General features: G+C 43.6%; 2 protein-coding genes across 2 annotated transcripts; both read left to right on the forward strand.

Moving 5' to 3' along the window:
• The first annotated feature begins 2,668 nt into the window (after window positions 1-2,668).
• Window positions 2,669-5,462, forward strand: RAMP2 (receptor activity modifying protein 2). The gene is made up of 4 exons (XM_012548241.3): window positions 2,669-3,329; window positions 4,148-4,225; window positions 4,626-4,740; window positions 4,966-5,462. Exons 1-4 carry the CDS (start codon window positions 3,236-3,238, stop codon window positions 5,222-5,224), a joined length of 546 nt encoding a protein of 181 aa, XP_012403695.1. The 5' UTR covers window positions 2,669-3,235; the 3' UTR covers window positions 5,225-5,462.
• A 10,707-nt stretch (window positions 5,463-16,169) lies between these two features.
• VPS25 (vacuolar protein sorting 25 homolog) lies at window positions 16,170-20,493 on the forward strand. The gene is made up of 6 exons (XM_031966334.1): window positions 16,170-16,281; window positions 16,590-16,735; window positions 17,605-17,658; window positions 18,090-18,178; window positions 18,968-19,043; window positions 19,566-20,493. Exons 1-6 carry the CDS (start codon window positions 16,229-16,231, stop codon window positions 19,676-19,678), a joined length of 531 nt encoding a protein of 176 aa, XP_031822194.1. The 5' UTR covers window positions 16,170-16,228; the 3' UTR covers window positions 19,679-20,493.
• The last annotated feature ends 385 nt before the right edge of the window (window positions 20,494-20,878 follow it).

Consider the following 20,878-nt stretch of genomic DNA (forward strand, 5'->3'; position numbering starts at 1 on the left):
GCAGACCTTTGTTCTGCTCCTGGCATTTCTCCTGGAGTTGTCAGATTGTCAGGTAACATATTGACCATTTCTGGACCCTTTCAGAAGCCACACTTCGAGGTGCCAAAAGAGGATAAACTTCAACTATTACTTCTGTGCTGATGATTCTCAGATCTGTACCTTTAGTCCTAATTCCTCTTCTAAATTCCAGCAGAATATATAATCTTCACCAGGATGTCCTACTTCTTTTTAAACTCATATTCAACATTCCTAAAAACTAAGCCATCTTTTCCTTTTAATGTTTCCCCTAGCCTCTGGGGCTGCTTTCTAAACTCCTCTTGGAATTTAAAGAATAGGTTTCTAAAGAGAGTGCTATAGGGAAATTTAAGGATTGTATTTCTTATACTAGTGTGGATGAGACCCATGTTCATCATAATGATAATCAGTCAGATGTAATTAGTTGTGAGTTTGGATTTACTTTTTGTAAAGAATAGTTTAATTAGTAAGGTAGTTTAATAAAAACATTTGGTACATAAAAACCTGTGCTATACTCTTACAAGCACACAGAATCCAGAGGAAGAGTAGACTGGTTGTAAGGGAAATAGATAAGATATATATGGGGCAAAGGTGTAAATTCACACCACCTGGCTATTGGGTTACATAGCCACCATTATTTTTTGATACAAGGGGTCTAGTTCCCTTTAGTTGCTTCCTTCCTTGAGTGGTTATCTTTCTGTACCTATGTCCATTTTTATTCTTAGCCTGTTTCTTTCTGTTCTTGGCTAGATGCCTTGTCTCTTCTCTCCAGTGACATGATCAATGGGGATGGGAGCGGGGGGGGGGGGGGGGGGGGCGGTGGTGAGTAGGAGGGGAAAGGAAGAAATTCTCTCCTTATTCAAGAGAGTTATTCCCTCTGAACCTGGAATGACTCCTTGAGAGATGGCTAGCCTTGGTCTACCACTGGAAATCCTTTATTATATAAATTCTCCAAGGATGTAGTTAAGCTTGTTTGATTACCCTGTTGGCTGTTTCCTTCTTGATCCAATTTGCACTTTGTAGAGAAATCACAATACTAAACTATCTTGTTCAGACATTTATCACTGTGACCCTTACACTGAACATCTTGTAATTAACTGGAATAATTGGAGTAGAGATGCAACGATAGCCCTACATTCTTCTGACTTTTCTGATTTATGGCACAACTATTCATTCACTGTCCCCTGTTCAAAACCCTGATATTATCTTTGACCGTACTCTTACTTCACCTTCCATATATAGTTGCCAATTTTGCCAATTTTATTTCTGCATTTATTTCCAGATCCTGTCTTTTCTATTTGGTTCTCTTCTAGTGCAGGTCCTTATATCTTACTTACCGTTATTGAAATAAGCATCTAAACAGACTTTTCACATCCAGTTCAACCTCTCCCTTTCTCTAATCCTTCACATTACTTTCAGACTAATCTTTATGCATATAAAAGAGTGGTTGTGAATTGATTTAGTCAATCAAATCATTTCTACCTAAATTAAAATATGCTATGGTCTGTCCAAAAATTATTAATAATGCATTCTTATGTTTTAAATATAACCCTATCAGAAATGTAACATTGTTTTCCTCTTCCTTTTGATGTTGATTATAATGCTAGTAATAATATAAGACTTGGATATGTAAAGTGAATCCCTTTGTTCCCTGAACTGCCTCAAGAGATACAACTTCTCAATTCCAATCCTAAATTCCCTAAACCTCAAACCAAAGTCATTACTCATCTGAGTATTTTCATCAGCAAATATAGGAGTAAAACCTAGAAAATAGGTGTGGGAGGGGAAAGGGATGAAAGAAGGAGGGAAAATTACTAACTCTTCACTCCACTAAGTGGACTTCCAAGAGTAAAGACATTGAGAGTAAACATTTAGACACATAGGTGTCCATGGATAAATTGCAACTTCACCAGTCCCAGGTGTGCAAATTGAACCACAATGATGGAAGTGAATTAATCCTAACTTTCACTTCAACCCCATTATGATATATGATCCAGAATTCCAATCCTAATTCTAATCCACATCCTAGACAAGTAGATCCAGTGGCTAAAGATTTAGTAAATTTGAGAAGAGAACCCAGACTTACTCAATTTACATTAAAGTAAAGAGGATATTTTTATCTATTAAGTCATTGAGTAAAGTAAAATCAGGAAACTTGTTGGGGTAATGGGAACAATTTAGGGTCAATTTCAGGGGGAGATGATTTTTGCTGTGACAGCCATTATCCAGATTGGGTCAACACCTCTAACCTTACTTCCTTCCCTACAGGTTTTGTTTAACTTCACAGAGCTTCAAGGATTTGTTCTATCTGTTCCTATCTGTCATGTTGGGTCTTGGACACTATCTTGAGAATCCATTCAAATTCCTTTCTTTGATGCTCTTAAGTGCCAAAAGCTAATCCCAGTCGGAGCTCTCACCTTCCTTTCTACTAACCCACAACACATCCTCCGAAGAGCCAGCCGCCCTAGATAGGGAGGATAACAAGACTCCAGTCCCCCTTTGCCCAGGCCCTTTCCCCGCCCAAAGAGGCCCCTTTCCCTCCCCTTCTCTCGAGTTAGACTGGGCTGACATCAGAGGGTGTTCCCCTGGAAAAGAAATTCTGAGTTACCCGGCCCAAGGCCCAGCTCCAGGCAGCCCCTAGCTAGCTCCCGGTCCCTGTTCCCCACCCCAGTCTGCTCAAGTTCCCAGATCTATATATTAGTTTGCTGAGACTAGCGGCCTTAGCCTGAGCCCCCCAAACTCCGGGCTCAACTAAACCAAATTCCCTGTTCTCAGACCCACTAAGGCAGCTCCAGATCCCCCACTTTCAAAGAGGAAACGGGGTGACGAGGGACAGAGGAACGAGGAGTCCGGGAACCTGCGAGGCAACGGATAGATAGTACAAGGGTCCAGGGCCGCTGAGACTGGGAAACTGATTACAATTTCCAGGCTTCCAGGGGGAGCTGTCCAGCGAGTCGGGGTGCCTCGCCTTGAAGGGGGTCAAAGTTTTGGCGGGGCAGGAAGAGAAGAAGAGGCCACGGGGTGGGGAGGGGAAGCTGACTCCCTCTCTAGCCGTCCGGTCCAGGGCGTCCCCCGCCCCCCACGTGTCCGCAGCTGCCCCAGCCCCTCGGAGGAAACGGCGCCGCTTCCTGCGGCTCGGGCCGGGGATATAGGCGTCCAGCTCCCCCCGCCCTGGTCCCGGCTCTGGGTCCGCCAGCTGCCTCCCTGCTTCGGCTGCACCATGGCCTCAATCAGGACCGGCCGCTCTGCTTCTCATCTCCCTGCGACCCCAGCCAAACTTCGAAGCCCCTTCTGGCTCCTCCTCCTGCTCTATTGTGAGTGAGATGCTTCTCGGGACCAGGGGAAAGGGAGCCAGAAAGAAAGGCTAGGGAGAGAGGCAGGGGGAAGGACGGGTGTGAGGGACCGGGATGGGGGAGATAGCACAACTGAGGGAGAAATGACTCTGGGTTTGGAGAACCATGTGTCTTGAATCCCTCCATCCAAGCCCCTCTCGAGCAAAGTCCAAGCACGGTACTGAAAAGTATAAGCAAGATGTGAGGGCTGGGATGCCTAGCAAAGGATGAATTTTGTGGGGGAGAAGTGGAGGTTCAAGGAAGCCACTGTGGCCTGACTTTTCGATAGGGGCCTGTCCCAACCGATTCTTTCCTGGAGCTTGGAGAAACCATGAAAAAATCAGTACTCTCCCCTACCCTAGTAAACTAGTCCCAAGCCAGATTAACGTAGTCTTTCCAGAAGCTAAATAATGATAGCTTACATTTCTATAACAGTTTGCAGAGTACTTGCTTTGAAGCAGCCCTTTTCAGGAAGGTAGTTTAATATTGCCCCCATTTTCTGGAGAAAAAAAAAGGGGGGGGTGTAAATGGAGGCTTTGAGAGTTTCAGTAACTTGGCCATTGCCAATTAAGTGTTTGACCTAAGTATCCATATTCTCCTTACTGTGGAACTTCAACTTCTGAAGTCAAGTCTACATCATATCACCTTTACTAACCATGCAACCTTGTCATCCTTTCTCCTTTCCCTTCACTCATTAATCCTTGTCCCCACCCTTTCTGCAGTCTCCTTGCGGGACTTAACTGAGGTTGCTCCCCATGGTTTGCTCTCTCACTTCAGTTCATAGCTTCCTCTTCCCCCAGCTACTCTAAATACCCAAGGCTCTGATGCTCAGACAGTTCCTGATGTCAACAACATGGAAACCTCTAACTGGCAGAACGGTGAGTTGTCCAATGACTAAAGAAAAGTAGCATTACAGTAAAGAGATCAATCCCAATCTATGCTTTCTGGGGGTATTCCTTTTAGACTCTAAATTGTTCTCTCTTTCTAACTGCCCCCTGTTCCCTTCCCCAGTAAACATAATTATTGCTCTTCTACTTCATTTCCCTTTTTCTCTGTGCTTTTTGTTATTTTAAGCTTTCTATCTTCCCAGCCAGAATTGACTTAAGGAGTTCCTAAATTGACTTAAGGATTTTGAAAGTATCCTGGGCTTCCATAGCATTTTAGTGTTTGAAAAGAAGGAGAAGAGATAACCTTGGTGGGGAAAATGTTCATGCTTGCAAGAAAGGAAAGGCACAAGGGTACACAGGTGTAAGGGACCTTTTGCATTTGTGCTTATAGAGGTGACCTCAGAGCAGTCATATGCAGTAACAGCCAGACAGTGCTGGGTTTTCTATGAGGAATACATGGGAAACATCAGCAGAGAGGACTGGTGTGAATGGGACATGATCAGCAGGTAGGAGGCGGAGGCTGGGCTGGGAACTAGGCCATGGGCCTGGGTTAATGGACCAGAACCTAAGGGGTGGGACCTACTCCTAAGGGCTGAAAATTATTGTCTTAAGGAATATAAATGAGGGCAGGGCCCTGGGTTTGGGGTGGGACTGTGGCACAGGAGATGGCCTTTCCCCAACCCTTCCTCTTTCTGATTCTTTTTTTATTAACCCATTTCCCACCCCTACAGGCCATACAGCAACTTACAACACTGCCTGGAGAAATTGGCAGAAATTTTCAAACAGGGTTTCCCCAATCCCTGGGCTGAGCAGATCATCTTCCAGAGCCACCAGATGTACTTTGCCAACTGCTCATTAGAGCGCCGGCCCCTCTTCTTTGACCCCCCAGAAGAGGTGCTGCTTGCACTGATCATTGCTCCCATCTGTCTCATCCCTTTCCTTGTCACTCTGGTGGTATGGCGGAGTAAGGACAGTGAGGTCCAAACATAAAATATCCCCATTCCTCATCAAAATATCTCTTCCAATTGACAGTTCCTTCCCTTCCCTGGGACTCTATTCCATCACCCCCACTCCACCCTGCCCTCAACCACCCCCTGGGGAAGCTCAATCTGAACTTCTGGTGGGAATGGGAGCAGAAAGGGAAAGACAAGTGGGGAAATGGGCTCTAGAATTACCATAATAAATAAATCAATTGTTGGGGGGGTTTCCCTCTCGAAGTTCTCCATAAAGCTACGTGTCTTCTCTCTCAGAGTCTCGCTGGCATGGTCCCTGGGCTTGGGGTAGCAAGGATGAAAGGAACTAGACGACATCCACAGCTTTCTCATAAAGGTTTTCCTGATTCTCTCCTCCATTCCTGCTCCTTCCTCTGAGGGTAGGGCCTTTCCTGACACTGCTCCTAACCCAGCTCCAGGAAACATTCAGGAAACAACTCCCATCCGCCCTGGATTGGGAGATATGGTGGGGAGGGGGAAGGGAGAGTATAACATCCTTGCTTTCCTGGTCTTAGTTTCCTTTTTAGGACCTAAAGAGCCAGCCATCCTGAGATGACTCCAAGGAGATTCATCCGAAGAGGTCTCAGGACAGAGGGAAGCATGTAACCGAGGCTCTCTCCCAGTTACACTGAACTCCCTCCTGGTCCCTGTTCTCCTGTCCCCCTCTAAGCTAGAGGTGTTGTCTACAATTCTGCACACCAAACTGCAGCCTGGCAACATGCTGCCCTCTGGTGTCCACATAAATCAAGGACACACAAAGGTGGAAGGGACCAATGAAATGGCCCAAAGATGGTAGATCAGACTCTCCTGTGCCTCGCTTGGTAGTTTTCTCAGAATGGAATTACTGACTTTTTATGACCTGGCATCCGTCCCACGAAGACACCTGCCCACTTCTTTGGACATGGGGCCTCCTTCAGGTATACATCTGACCTTGGACACTCCTATTTGACACCCTGGGAGTCATCCAGTCCCTTCAAAATACACACTTTTCCTCTTTATGAGCAATATCTGTGTGCCCCAGGTATATTCCCTGGGACACACCTATTTGTACTATAGGGCATACCTGTCCTTCCCATATTTGTCTTTGTTCTCATGGATATATATCTCCTAAGACACACCCTTTCTTTTCCATAAACATGCCTTTCTGATATTTGAGATACATTAGACTCTTTCAAACATTCTCCTTTCTTCTTCATTAACATACATGTATTCAACAGGTTCATGGTCTCACTCAAATAATCCTTAAGAGTTATGAGGTGGAATCTTACCAAAAAAAAAAAAGACTCCTGGTAAGAAGAAAGCAGTGGCCCAGGCTTCAAGACGCCTGGGGAAGGAAACAGAGCACACTCTCCCCTCTTAGTCTCTTTGCCAATCAGTGCTCAAGGGAAAAAACACAAAGATACAAGCACTGGAGACATCCCAGGGACCTTTTAGACAATGCAGCCTTTCCCGAGCTCTAGAGGCTTACCTAAATTTGACTTTTTCTTTGCAAACCATACATGCAGCAGAGATGCACCCAAACAAGATTGAGGGCAGGGCAGCCCAGTTATCTGCAAGTAATCCAATATTCCTTTTTAAATTTCCTCTATACACTATTGCTAGGGCAGCACTATTACTTTCAATTTCATCTACCCTCTTGGACTTCTTGGTTACTAGAGGTAGCTTGGTGGCTCAGTGTATAAAGTGCTGAGCCTGGAATGAGGAAAACCTGAGGTTAATACCGCCTATTTATGTGACCCTGAGAAAATCACTTAACTGCTGCCTGAACTCAATTTCCTTAACTGTAGAATAGGGACAAGTAATTGGATTATGATGGAAAACAAGGTTGTTGTGAGGATAGAATGAAATAATATTTGTAAAGAGTTTTGCAAACCTTAAAGAGCTATATAAGTGCTTGCTATTATTAGTACAGTACTGGAAATGTCTGTGATTCAAAATCCCACCTCTTTTACCTTCTTCATAAAAGATATGTTTGGTCTCCTCTGGATGGGGGAAGAGTGGAGTGTGTGTGTGTGTGGGGGGGGGGGGGGGGGGAACTAGTTCACACTAACAAGGACATGAACATCCTTTATCTCTATTTAGTTGCCACATTATATCTATCTGTTGTCAATGGGCTATCTTTTCTCATATTACTCTGTCTCTATTTTTCATGTCTCAGTGTTCCATAATCTCTTTTTCTTCTTCCCAGAAAGGCTGGCTGGTTGGTTAGTCATCATGCTCAGTCCCATTATTCCCTCAGCTCCTTTTTGTACTTTTAGTACCAGGAGGTGGTACTTTGGGATCTGACCTTTTTTGCTTATATCTTTCCCACCCGTGTACAGGCTTGACTTTTAAGAGTCTTACTTGCCAAGGGTTTCTCCTACTCCTTAGAAACAAGGTTCCTTGAATTGCTGTGTACTCTTAGTGAGAAGGCTGTTGTTAGTTGGCCCTTCCCCAATCCAGTCCAGTCCAATTCAATCCAACAAACTTTTTTTAAAAAGATTTTTAAGGATACATTTTGTTTTTGCAGCAATTTCATTTCCAAATATATCCCTTTCCCCTCCCAGCAACTCATCACAAGGAATCTTTTATTAAAGAGAAAAAGAAAAAAAAATTAGTGAAATAAACTAAACAACATATCAACAGAACCTGACATTATATGCAGTGTTCCAAATACATCATCTCTCATCTTTGCAAAGAAGTAGAGAAGGTAGATTTTCACATCTTTTCTCCAATGCCAGCCACATTTCGTTAGTAAAATCTTGCAATGTCAAATTTTTTTGGATTTATATAGTTTTATTCTTTCCATTTCCATTGGTGTTGCTGGGGTTCTGCTAATGTCATTCTTTTCAAAGATCTCTTCATGCTTCTCTGAATTCTTCATCTTCTCAAAACAATGTAATATTCTGTCATCTTCTCATGACATAATATTTTATTATATTCATAGACCATCCTTTGTTTAGACATTCCCAATGAATGGATATCTACATTGTTTCCAGTTCTCTGCTAAAACAAAAATCCTTCTATGAAAATATGGTTATATATGAAACTTCTCTATTTTAGACTTGAGGGCAGGGACATATGTCAGCAGTGGGATCTCTGCATCAAAGGATATGAACATTGTGGTCAATTTTAACATAATTCTAAATTCCTTTCCAGAAAGAATTCATCACTCCATCAACAATATACCTCTTTTTCTGACATCTCTTCAGAATTGTTTCCATCTTTTTCACCTTTTTAATAAAGAGTATGAATGAAACCTTCCGAAAGTTTTGATTACAATTCTCTTAAATGATTTAGGGCTATCTTTCATATGATTACTAATATTTTGCAATTCTTCTTATGAGAATTGTTTGTTCATATCCTTTTGACAATTTATCCACTGGAATCAGGATTACGGTTTTAGATCTGGAAAACAATCTTAGAGAATATTAAGTACAGTTTGACAAAAATTGCTGGGAAAATTGGAAACTAATATGGCAAAAACTAGGCATTGATCCACACTTAACACTGTACACCAAGATAAGGTCAAAATGGGTTCATGACCTAGGCATAAAGAATGAGATTATAAATAAATTAGAGGAACACAGGATAGTTTACCTCTCAGACCTGTGGAAGGGGAAGGAATTTATGACCAAAGAAGAACTAGAGATCATTACTAATCACAAAATAGAAAATTTCGACTATATCAAACTGAAAAGTTTTTGTACAAACAAAACTAATGCAGACAAGATTAGAAGGGAAGCAATAAACTGGGAAAACATTTTTACAGTCAAAGGTTCTGATAAAGGCCTCATTTCCAAAATATATAGAGAATTGACTCTAATTTATAAAAACAAGCCATTCTCCAATTGATAAATGGTCAAAGGATATGAACAGACAATTCTCAGATGAAGAAATTGAAACTATTTCTAACCATATGAAAAGATGCTCCAAGTCATTATTAATTAGAGAAATGAAAATTAAGACAACTTTGAGATCCCACTACACACCTGTCAGATTGGCTAGAATAACAGGGAAAGATAATGCGGAATGTTGGAGGGGATGTGGGAAAACAGGGACACTGATACATTGTTGATGGAACTGTGAATACATCCAACCATTCTGGAGAGCAATTTGGAACTATGCTCAAAAAGTTATCAAACTGTGCATACCCTTTGATCCAGCAGTGTTACTACTGGGCTTATATCCCAAAGAGATACTAAAGAAGAGAAAGAGACCTGTATGTGCACGAATGTTTGTGGCAGCCCTTTTTGTAGTGGCTAAAAACTGGAAACTGAGTGGATGCCCATCAGTTGGAGAATGGCTGAATATATTGTGGTATATGAATATTATGGAATATTATTGTTCTGTTAGAAATGACCAACAGGATGATTTCAGAAAGGCCTGGAGAGACTTACACGAACTGATGCTGAGTGAAATGAGCAGGGCCAAGAGATCATTATATACTTCAACAACAATACTATATGATGACCAGTTCTGATGGACCTGGCCATCCTCAGCAATGAAATCAACCAAATCATTTCCAATGGAGCAGTAATGAACTGAACCAGCTACGCCTAGCGAAAAAACTCTGGGAGATGACTAAAAACCATTACATTAAATTCCCAATCCCTATATTTTTGCCCACTTGCATTTTTTATTTCCTTCACAAGCTAACTATACAATATTTCAGAGTCTGATTCTTTTTGTACAGCAAAATAACGGTTTGGTCATGAATACTTATTGTGTATCTAATTTATATTTTAATATATTTAACATCTACTGGTCATCCTGCCATCTGGGGGAGGGGGTGGGTGGTAAGAGGGGAAAAATTGGAACAAGAGGTTTGGCAATTGTCAATGCTGTAAAGTTACCCATACATATAACCTGTAAATAAAAGGCTATTAAATTAAAAAAAAAAAAGAGAGAGAGAATATTAAGTACAAACCTATTATTTTATAGATGAGGAAAGTAGGTGCCAGAAATGTAAAGTAACTTTGCCCAAGGTAAGTGGCATGGTCAGGATTCAAACAGAAATGCAATTCCTCTTAATCCAAATCCTGTGACATTTGCACTGTACTATGTTGTCTGCATACTAGTGAATGCCTCTTAGTCTTATATATCTATTGTCTGCACATATTAGCTACTTTTCTACTTTATATGTTGAATATTAGACCCTTATAAGAGATATTTGAGGCAAAGTTTTTTCCCCAATTAGCCATATTTTATTCTAGTTGCATTGATTTTGTTCATGCAAAAGCTTTTCAAATTCTTTTTTAATGTTTTATTATCATCTCCATCCTTTTTTGATTAAAAATCCTCCACTCTTCTGTCTCCTAGCCATTATTGTGAAGGTTTCTGATATCATCTCTTCTAAATTTGTTATATGATATTTAATATCAGGCCACATATCTTTTTTGAGTTTATTGTGGTTTCTTCTTTGAGTGTGGTTAAACTTCTTTCTAATTTCCCTGGAAGTTCTTATCAAATATGGAACTCTTTTCCAAGTTATTTATGTTCTAGATTTATTGAACAAACTAAATTATAGAGTTGATTTTTTTCTGTCTCTTTTAAAATAAAATTTACATTCCTATTTTCTAATCAGTACCAACTAATTGTGATGATTACTGCTTTGTAAAATGTAATTTCAGTTCTGGAAATCCTATTCGCCTTTCATTACAATTTTATCACTTTCTATAGGAAGTCTTTCTTGATTCCCTCAACTCAAGAGTCTGACTTTCCTAAATTTTATTGTTTAATCTGCTCAGTCAGTCATGTCCAACTCTGTTGAACACCATTTATGGTTTCCTTGGCACAGTTACCAGAGTGCCTTACCATTTTCTTCTCCAGTTGATTTTACAGACGAGAAAACTTAAGTAAAGAGGGTTCAGTGACTTGCCTAGGTCAAATAGCTTTGTGTCCGAGGCCAGATTTAAACTCAGGAAGGTGAGTTTTCCTGACTCCAGACATTCTATCCACTGGGCCAGCTAGCTACCTGTATTTATTCTGAATAAATTTATTCTATGATGTACAGGTCTTATACAATGTTTCTTCATAATGTTTTTGCCACTTACTGCTTGTGTCTCCTTGGGTAAATTGCTTTACCTCTATGGGTCTCATTTTCTTTATAAAATAAGATTATTTGACTTGATAACTTCCAGTGACTTCTGAGGTAACTCCCAGTGTTAAGTCGATGATCCTATAATTTCAAAGGATAAGTGGAAGAACAAAAGATCCAAAAATCTGAAAAGAAGAATTACAAACTATCAGAAGCTCCTTGAGAGCTTAAATAGTTTCATTTTTTTAAAATTCACATTCCCAGCACTGTGTTGGCACAGGAGAAGCTCTTAAATGCCTGTTGGATTGATTTGACTGATTGATTTTTTCATTATTCTCTATCATTTTGGATCTTTTGTTCTTCCAAACAAACTCTGTTGTATTTTGGCTAGCTCTGTGAAGCTCCACCTTCGTGGTTTGATTGGTATAGTATTAAATTTGTAAATTCATTAGGTAGTATGGTCATACCTAACCAAGGCAATGAGTATTCTTCTAGTTATTTAAGTCATTCTTTATTTCTTTTCATTTTTTTTTAACTGAGGCAATTGGGGTTAAGTGACTTCCCCAGGGTCACACAGCCAGGAGATGTTAAGTGTCTGAGGCCAGATTTGAACTCAGGTCCTCCTGACTTCAGGGCTGGTGCTCTATCCACTGAGCCAACTAGTTGCTCCCATTCTTTATTTCTTAAAGACTATTTCCAACAAATAATTATTAAGCATCTACTAAATACTAGGCCCAAGTCTGAGTTATGGGAATCCAAAAGCAAAAACAAAATATTCCTTTAACTTTAAGAGTCTACTGGCAGGGTGCTAGGTGGCCCAATGGATAGAGCACCATCCCTGAAGTCAGGAGGACCTGAGTTCAAATCTTATCTCAGTGTGAAGACTACTAATCTATGACAACAATAATATTGGCTGACATTTAAGTAGCACTTTCTATGTACTAGGCATTGTCCTAAGCATTTTATAATTATCTTATTTGATCCTTACAACCACCTAGGAGGTTAGTGCTAATGTTATCCCCATTTTCCAGATGGGGGAAACTGAGGCAAATGGAGGTCAGATGACTTGCCCAGGATCACACAGGTAGTAAGGCCATCCTGCATTCATCCTATGTACCCAAGTAACAAATCTAGAAAGGAAGGTTATGACTTATATATGTTAAGCTTAGTTTATATTTTTCCTAGAAATAATAGGAGCAACAAGTCTAGAAAAGAAGCTTATGGCTTAAGTATGCTAAACTCAGTTTATAAAAAATAGGAAGTTATTGAAGCTCCTTGAGTAGAGCAGTGACATATATATGTATTTTAGGAATATTAATTTGGAAGTATAAACCACTCTCAAAACCACCTGATCTAACCTGTCAATTCAATTTAATATGCAGGGATAAAAGATCTACTATGTGCTAGTACCAGAGAAACAAAAACAAAAATGAAACCATCCCTGACTTCAAAAAGTTTCTCCTTTACCAAGAAACACAAAGTAAAAACAAGTAAATATAAGGTGATTTGAGGAAGCAAAAACATTAAACAAGTGGAGAAGATAGGAGCACAATGTGTGGGAAAGAAGGCCTCAGGTAAAAGGTGGCATCTAACATGAACCTTGAAAGAAGGCTAAGATTCTGAGAAGGGGTGATGAGCATTGTGGAGTTTGTAGAATGCCTTCTAGTCTGGTTTGGTTGGGATGTGGCATTCCTGAAGGAGAGTGTCATGAAATAAGAACAGAAAGCTAAGTGGGAGCCATTGTGTGGAGGCTTTTTCATGCCCAGTAATATCTTACCTTCCTATTTGAATCAATATGAGAAACCATTGAACCATAGGAAACAATAATACTGAACCTCCTCCTAAGGCTAGGGCCCAGAAAAGGCAATAATAATGTCCCCAGGTCAGTAAACTGGCTTCCTGCCATAGGAATAATTATGAAGCACAGCAAAGGCCACAAGACACTTGGGGAAGAGATATGGTCAGCATATCACAAGTCCTCCATCCTAGGTAACCTTTGATTTCTATTCTAATTTATAAATCTATGTTCCTTTGACATCCTGCCCCCCAAAAGTGACCCCAGATAGAAATACAAACTGCTTTACCTCTGAGATTGCATCTCATTTTAGTGTGTGTATGGTATGTATGTAGCTGTTTGCATGTTGTCTCCTTTGTTTTCACCTTCTTTTTAATCTCTACCCTTAGCATAGTGCCTGGCATGTAGTAGAATATATTTTGTTTATTGATTGACTAGCTGATAAACATATCAAGGAAATATATTCCAGGCTCTCAGACAACACAACTGTGTCTCTCTTGAATTCTGGATCTGACTTTTGCTCTGTGAAAAATTCAGCCCACCTAATGCACCAAGATTGCAGCTATATTAATAATCCACCAACAACTGATGCTATCTCTTCTGCCCCTTAAATGTCTCCTCTAATAACAATGTAGAATAATTGTTTAAAATACATTTCACCTGACCTCTGTTCAACTTTTCTAATTATAGCATTAATAGCACATTCCCTGGGATGTACCTGCCCTTACTATGAACCTGTCTCTTCTACCCATGGACACAGTCATCTTTTATTAATAGATATAACACTTGGCTGCTCATGCTCCCAGTATTCTCTTCCAAGGATTTAACTTTTCTTTCCATTAACACACATGCTCTTTTCAGGTACTTTCCAGAGAGCAATATTTGACCGCTCTATCCTATGTATCTATTCCTTCCATGAACGTGACATATATACAACATCACACCCATTTTCTCCCATAAATATTCCTGGGATATGCTCAGTCTTAATCATTTCAATGAAATTTTATTAAGTATTCAAAAATGTAGGTCAGTGTACTTATACTGGGGAGGTACAAAACTTGGTATTTATAGTATGTTACCCCCTACATCTACATGAATTTTAACTCCTGTACAATTCAGTGGAGAGTCTTTGAGGTTATTGCCAAAAACTTCATCACTCTTTAGCAAACCTAGATATGAGCCTTTCTAAAATTAGCTGGGCTGGTCCTCAACTGGCAGACATAAAGTATGTCATTAATCCCATTCTCCAGTTTGGTGGGTCTTCCCAGAACTAAGTAAAAGCACTACTCTCAGGATCTTTGAAGACATCAAGGTCTTGGATGTGAAAAACAGGTTAAGTATTGTTGTATTTGCAAAAAAGAATAAAGCCAGGAAGGGCTGATTTGGGGATAAAGAGGATGGATTTAGTTTCAGACACAATGAGCTTGAGGTGTCTTCTAGATGGAGATATTTTGTGGGTGATAGGAAATAATCAGATGAAAGTTCAAGAGATCAGAGATAGGGATTTGAGCATAAACTACAAAGGGAAAAGAGAAAAGGACATTAGAGGATCTAAACAAATAGGTATAATTAAAAAAAGGTGTTTCCTTATTCAAATTATTTGCAAGGTACCGGCCTAGGCTCTGAGATTCAAAGATAAATAGAGCACAATTCACTCTTTTAATCATAATCTAGTAGTAGAGAAGACAAAATTGAAAACAATAAGGACCTAAAAAAAAGTATTAAGTGCCATGAATGCTCTTTCTAGGGAAAGAAAGTCAATTTCTGTTAAAGGGGGGGGAAGGGGTAAAATTTCAACTATTCACAGAGGTTCAGCAAGTGGGGCTGGAGGTGAGATCACAGATCACAGAGCAGGAAGAGACCTCAGAAGCCATCTAGCACAGCATAAAACACAGCATAAAAGCCAAGGGAGACTTTGTCCAGATTTCACAAGTAGTAAGCCCTGGAGGTAGGATTTGAACCTTGGTCTTTTGTCACCAGACCAATGAGTATTCTTTCAGTGGGATGTTCTTCTTGAGAAGGCATCATTACTTTGCCCTTTAAGGGCATTTGAGACATAGAAAAAATAATGCTAACACAGTCACCAAATGGGGGAAAGTGTTATAAGGACACAAAACACTCAGTTTGGTTGGAGTGAAAAGTATGTGAAAGAGGAGAGGAGATGCTTAGGAGGATGTGGAGCTCAGAGTGAGAGTCTGATACCAAATAAAAGAAAGCTTTGCTCAGTGTTGCTGATTAGAGGCAATGGAAAGGTTTTGAGCAGAGAAGCGACGTTGCCAGGAATGAGGAGAAAGATTAGCTTGACCCGAGTGTGAAGAATACAGGAAGGGGAGCAGAGGAGGGAAGGGCGGAGGCCCGCGTTTCTTTGAGGAGGCCCTTGTGATACAGCAGCTGGCAGCGCCAGCCTGGTGGGGGGCTAGGATGGGGGAGATGGCAGAGCCAACAAGGTGCCTTGGATATGAGAAAGAAAGGAGGGAAAGGGCCTGAGATAATCACCCAAGTCCGGAATGTGGAAGGCAGAGTAACTGTTGTTGCACTTGCAAAAAATAAAATGAGGAGGGGCGGGGGGGGGGAGGGAGAGGGGGAATTTGGTTTCAAAAAGCGCCCGGCGGAGATGGCATCCAGATGGAGAGAGCGGGGGAGAGCTCGGGAGAGGGGGCCACTGCGGGGAGACTGCCGGGGTCAGGGAGTGCCCACGATCGCCGGGGAGATATCGGGCTCCGGGGGAGGGCATCCCGCGCAGCCGCGGGGAGGCCACTCCGCGAGACGAGGAGCCGGAGCTGCCGCCCAAGCCCGGCAGCGATCGGGGGAAAGGGAAACAGCCTGGGGAATCGCTCCTCTGCCCAGGCCGGGCCCAGGGCAGGAACTTGACAAAGGCGGCTTGAAGGGCCTCAGTTTTCTCCGTTTAGAGGACTGTTCTCAGCTCTCGGGGGTTTGGCGACTCCGGCCGGCCCCCAGCTTCACGCTCCTGGGGTACACAGTCAGCTCCCCGAGAGTTCCAGGGCTCACCCCTCTCCCGCACCCCAACACATGACGGGCCCCGCCCCGCTCTCTCCCTCATGCTCCGGCCCCGCCCAGCTCGCGGGTTTCTCCCTGTGCCCGGAACCCCTCGCCCGAGTCCGGTTCCGGAAGTGCTGCGCCGGGCCCCGGAAGTCCGTTCAAAGCGATTCCGGTTTCCCTGGGTGACGATGGCGACTAGTTTCGAGTGGCCGTGGCAATACCGCTTCCCTCCCTTCTTCACGTGAGCCTCGCACCCGCTTAGGGACCCCCCCCCGCCTTTTTGAGGGGCTTCTCCCCACTTTCTCCTAAAGCTCTCCCTCCATCCCGCCATCCCTCCGACTCAGCAGCCAGAATTCGGTGCCCCTCCCCGCGGGTGGGGGCGCGAGGGCCCTGCCGGCCCCCCACGCTTTCGTCCCTCCCCCACTCCCCTTGCCTTTCCATCCCCCGCTCTCTTCCCGGGGCCCCCTCCCTCGCGCCGGGCACGCCTGCCCCGCCCCCGCCGCCGATCCCCCCCACCCGCCTCGGACGCCCGGGCTCTCCCCTCTGTAGGCTGCAGCCCAACGTGGACACCCGGCAGAAGCAGCTGGCGGCCTGGTGCTCTCTGGTCTTGTCCTTTTGCCGCCTGCACCGGCAGTCCAGCATGACGGTAATGGAGGCACAAGAAAGCCCTCTCTTCAACAACAACAAGCTGCAGAGTATCCTCCCCTCAGGAGCCCCGCCCCCTTCCTTTAGGGCCCCGGCTGACCCCCCCCCCCCCCCCCCCCCCCCCGACTTTAGACTCAGATATTAGCGCGGAGTTCTTAGCGAGCGAGGGGGGGGAGTCCCCGTCCGTGACACCCCGATGACATGTTGTGAAGGAGACTCGTGCAGCTGCGCTCAGGTTGCGCTTCCCAGGGAATTCCTGCTTGGGAGGGCCCGGTAGTGACGGGCAGGGTGGGGTTCTTCCCGTCCTCCCCAACTGTTTTATGTTGGGGAAGTGGCGGCCCCGGTAATACAGGACAGGCAGGTTCGCAGCCGAGGGTCCCACCATCAGCAAAAAAACTTCTGTCTCAGTCAGCGCGCCACGGCGCTCCGGGTCCGCTGTGCCCGGACCCTGGGTTCTCCGGCTCCTCCATAGAACATCCGGGAAAACAGTTAGGATGACAAAGGCAGCCGCCAAGACATTTATGTTCCTTCTTGTTCTGCATGGCACAACAAGTGTAAATGCTTACACATATACTCAGGGTCTGCCTCAAACTTACAGAATGCCCCTGAATTCCTTTGAGCCGTCGTAGAGACAGAACTGGTGCATGGCACCAGGCTGGATGCTGGAGAAAGAGAGACAGAAAATCACCCTGCCCTTAGGAACTTGGGTTCCATTGCTGAAAATAGCGCGGACATATATAGGTAAATGTTAGACCATGTACAGAGTAACTATGAGCCCTCCTCCAAACTCTGGAGACATCTAACCTGATTCCATTTGGATATTCAAAGCACTGTGTGTGGTGGTTTAGCGGGGAACTGCCTCCTTGTTAGGAATAAAATCACCTCTCGTGTCTTTGTCATTCCCTTAACCCTGAGTCAGGGAAACTCCCCATGGAATCTATCCAGATTGTGTTGGAGGAACTGAGGAAGAAAGGTGGGTCTCACTTCTTACACTCTCCTCCATGATAGTTTTACCTTCAAGTAGATTCTCTTGTGCCTTCCCTCTTTTTCTTTGTCTTTATCACTTTTAAACTTTCTTTTCCTCCTCTTCTGTGGCAGTAGAGGCCAGGGTGACTGACATATTAATAGCTGTTTCCTTGATTCATAGCCTTCCATCCGCCTCTAAAAGTGGAATTTTCCTACCCATCTTTGTTATGCCTGGTGTATTTAAATGGGAAGAAATGAACTGTAGCATATCAGAAGGCTGTAATATTCTTTGATGAAGGCAACAGTGGACTTGGGGAAGGGGGGGAGGGGCTGGGTGTGGGAAGGAGTTAATCTTTCAGTATCCTGAAAGTAGAACCTCCTCCTATGTTTTCCACCTCATTAACCTCATAGCAACTCCCATGCATGATTGCTTTCTAGGGAACCTGGAGTGGCTGGATAAGAACAAGTCCAGCTTCTTGATCATGTGGCGGAGACCAGAAGAATGGGGGAAACTTATCTACCAGTGGGTGAGACACAGAGCAGTAGTACAGAGAAAGCACCTCATCTTGGGAGTAGAAAGGAATTGGGGTTCAACACTGAGTGTGCACATATACTCCACTATGCAGACCTCCATACCAAACACATTGGGGATGGATTATAGAAGAAAGCTACATCTTGGGCAAGGCTTTCCCAATGCCTCAGTTTCTCTGGCCAAATAATGCCTCCCTCTCTTTCCCTTCTCACCACCAGGAGCCAAGGGATTAGGCAAGGCCATATTTTCAGAGCATAGTGGGAGAAACCACAGGCTGCTTTGTTGACCAGAGACTCTGACCACAGGAGATAAATGAGGAAAGGGCAAAAAAATAACTTGAGTCCTCCTCCTTACACATATACTCATAGGGTCTGCCTCAAACTTACAGAATGCCAGTGAATTTCTTTGAGCCATTGTAGAGACAGGACAGGCTCTCCTGAAACTTCCAGCCACAAACCCCAACCCCCACCAAAAAGGGAAGCATCCTTGGTAGCAATACAACATGTACAAGACATTCAGCTCCCACCTTCATTCCTGAATAGAGACCTCACCAGGACAAGAGGTCCCTCATTAGACACGTGAGACTTTGTGGTTTGAATGCTGTGTGTGGATGTAAATATAGCTTCCCTTAGGGAATGTGGCTATTCAGCCACTCTTCCTTGGAGGCTAAAATCAGCTCTGGCACCTGATTCCTTGATTAGAGGGGTGGGGTCAATGAGTCAATGAGGTGACAACCCCAAAGACTTCATGGGCCTTACTTAATCCTCCTTTCCTGTGTCCACAGGTTTCAAAGAGTGGCCAGAATAACTCTGTATTTACTTTTTATGAACTAACCAATGGAGATGACACAGAGGATGAGGGTAATACCTTTGAGTTCTCCCCCAGTTAGAATTTTACATTTCCTATTATCCATCTCATTCTTGACCTCTGGGCTGTAAATACTATGGAAAAGTGGAGTGAATATCGGGGAGAGGAGACTCAGCAGGGAGGTTATTGGGGAACAGTAGATAATAATGATTTTTCATCATCTGACTTGTGTCAACTGAAGTGAGTTGGGGGGAATGGACAACCTAGCTGTTTCAGGTATTTGGGCTTTTGTGTAGTCAAGAATTGGGGTTCATTTTGATTTCTGAATTATCTCATCTTTTTTCCTATAAGCCCATTGGAGTTCACCCTTTGCCCCTCCTCTTCCAGATACTGAAATGTCAGGTGGGGTCTTATGCCCAGCTTACCAGGCATTTTGAGTTCAGAAGCCTGTACCAGTCATTAACTAGCAATGACCCTATTCATTTTCCCTCCAGCCTTTTAGAGCATCAGGTTTTGTGTGTGTATTAGGGTCCCTTGTACAGCGAGGCTCCCTTACAACTCTGCTTTCCCCACAGAGTTCCATGGGCTGGACGAGGCCACTCTTCTTCGAGCTCTGCAAGCCCTACAGCTGGAGCACAAGGCTGAGATCATCACAGTCAGCGATGGCCGAGGGGTCAAGTTTTTTTAGTGGACCCCTTCCTTCTCTTCCCCCCCCTTCCTCAGTTCTCTGAAGGAGATAGGCTCTGTTCCCACAGATTGGAGCTTAAACCCAAATGTAACTTAAAGGAATTTTTCAGCTTCCTCCCAATTGTGGGCTGGGAGAACCATGGGAGAATTTGGAAAAGATAATTCCTCTGTTACCCCACTGTTCTGCTCCATGAGTGGGTTGAGGTAATAACGCCAGAGAGAAAATATGTGCCTAGTTTCTCCTTATCTTTCTACTCCCTCATTCCAGACTTTGGCTGATCCAGGGTCAGTATACCCATAAAACATAGTCACACATATCTACAAGTACACAATACCTACACACCTCTCCCTTCAGGTTTAGCCTGGATCCTCTAGTAGAGGGGTAGAGGTTACATGGAGGACCTGGCTGCAGGCAGCCCACCGGGCATCATAGGAATAGGAGATCAGAGAGGGAGAGCTGGCCATGAAGTGCCAAGTGTGGCTCTGATCTATGTTATTAAAGCTGGATTGTTCAGCTCTCAGTGCTTTTGTCTGGGTGACTTGTGTGTGTGGGAGAAGGGGATGAACTGAAGATGGGGAAAGCGGAATGTGAACGAATGAATCTTAGCATAGAGATTGGAGGGGAGGAGTATGGAGGTTTTCCAATGTGAAAAAGAGAGAAAGGTCCCGTGATCTTTAAAGTGTCCACAGAGAATTTCTGGAAACAGTTTTCACCAAATTCTAGTCCGTTCTACTGGGGTTTAGCTATTAATGCTTGCTTGGCCAGCATTGAAAAGAGGACTTTGCAATTTGAAGAAATACAGATTCAAGCCAAAATGCAGTGAGAGCCAGTCCTTCTTAAACCCCTACAGGTCCTAGATTGGGTGGGGCTGTCTCGGGTAGGCAGAAGCTAAAGGGTTAAGGCGGATTTGGACTTTGCTTCTTTGAAGAGGTGGTCAAACAGGAAAGCGCAGATGGCTGCAGGGTGGCCAACTGCTCCAGGTTGTGGTCCCTTGGTAGGGAGGAGGGCGGGAGAGGGTTGGACGTGGAGACGGAGCTCTCAGCTTTGGAATGGGTGATGGAGAGAGGCGTGTCCTGACAGGATGGCTCCTCAGCTGGAGCAAACAGCTGAGTGACCAAGGTGGGCGGGGTCCTGGAAAAGAAACCCAAGCTTTCTGTAGTCTTTGTGCCCTCTGCCTTTGCTTTCGCCTCTGGAACTACT

This window comes from Sarcophilus harrisii, chromosome 4, assembly GCF_902635505.1.
Source record: "Sarcophilus harrisii chromosome 4, mSarHar1.11, whole genome shotgun sequence".
Classification (NCBI taxonomy): domain Eukaryota; kingdom Metazoa; phylum Chordata; class Mammalia; order Dasyuromorphia; family Dasyuridae; genus Sarcophilus; species Sarcophilus harrisii.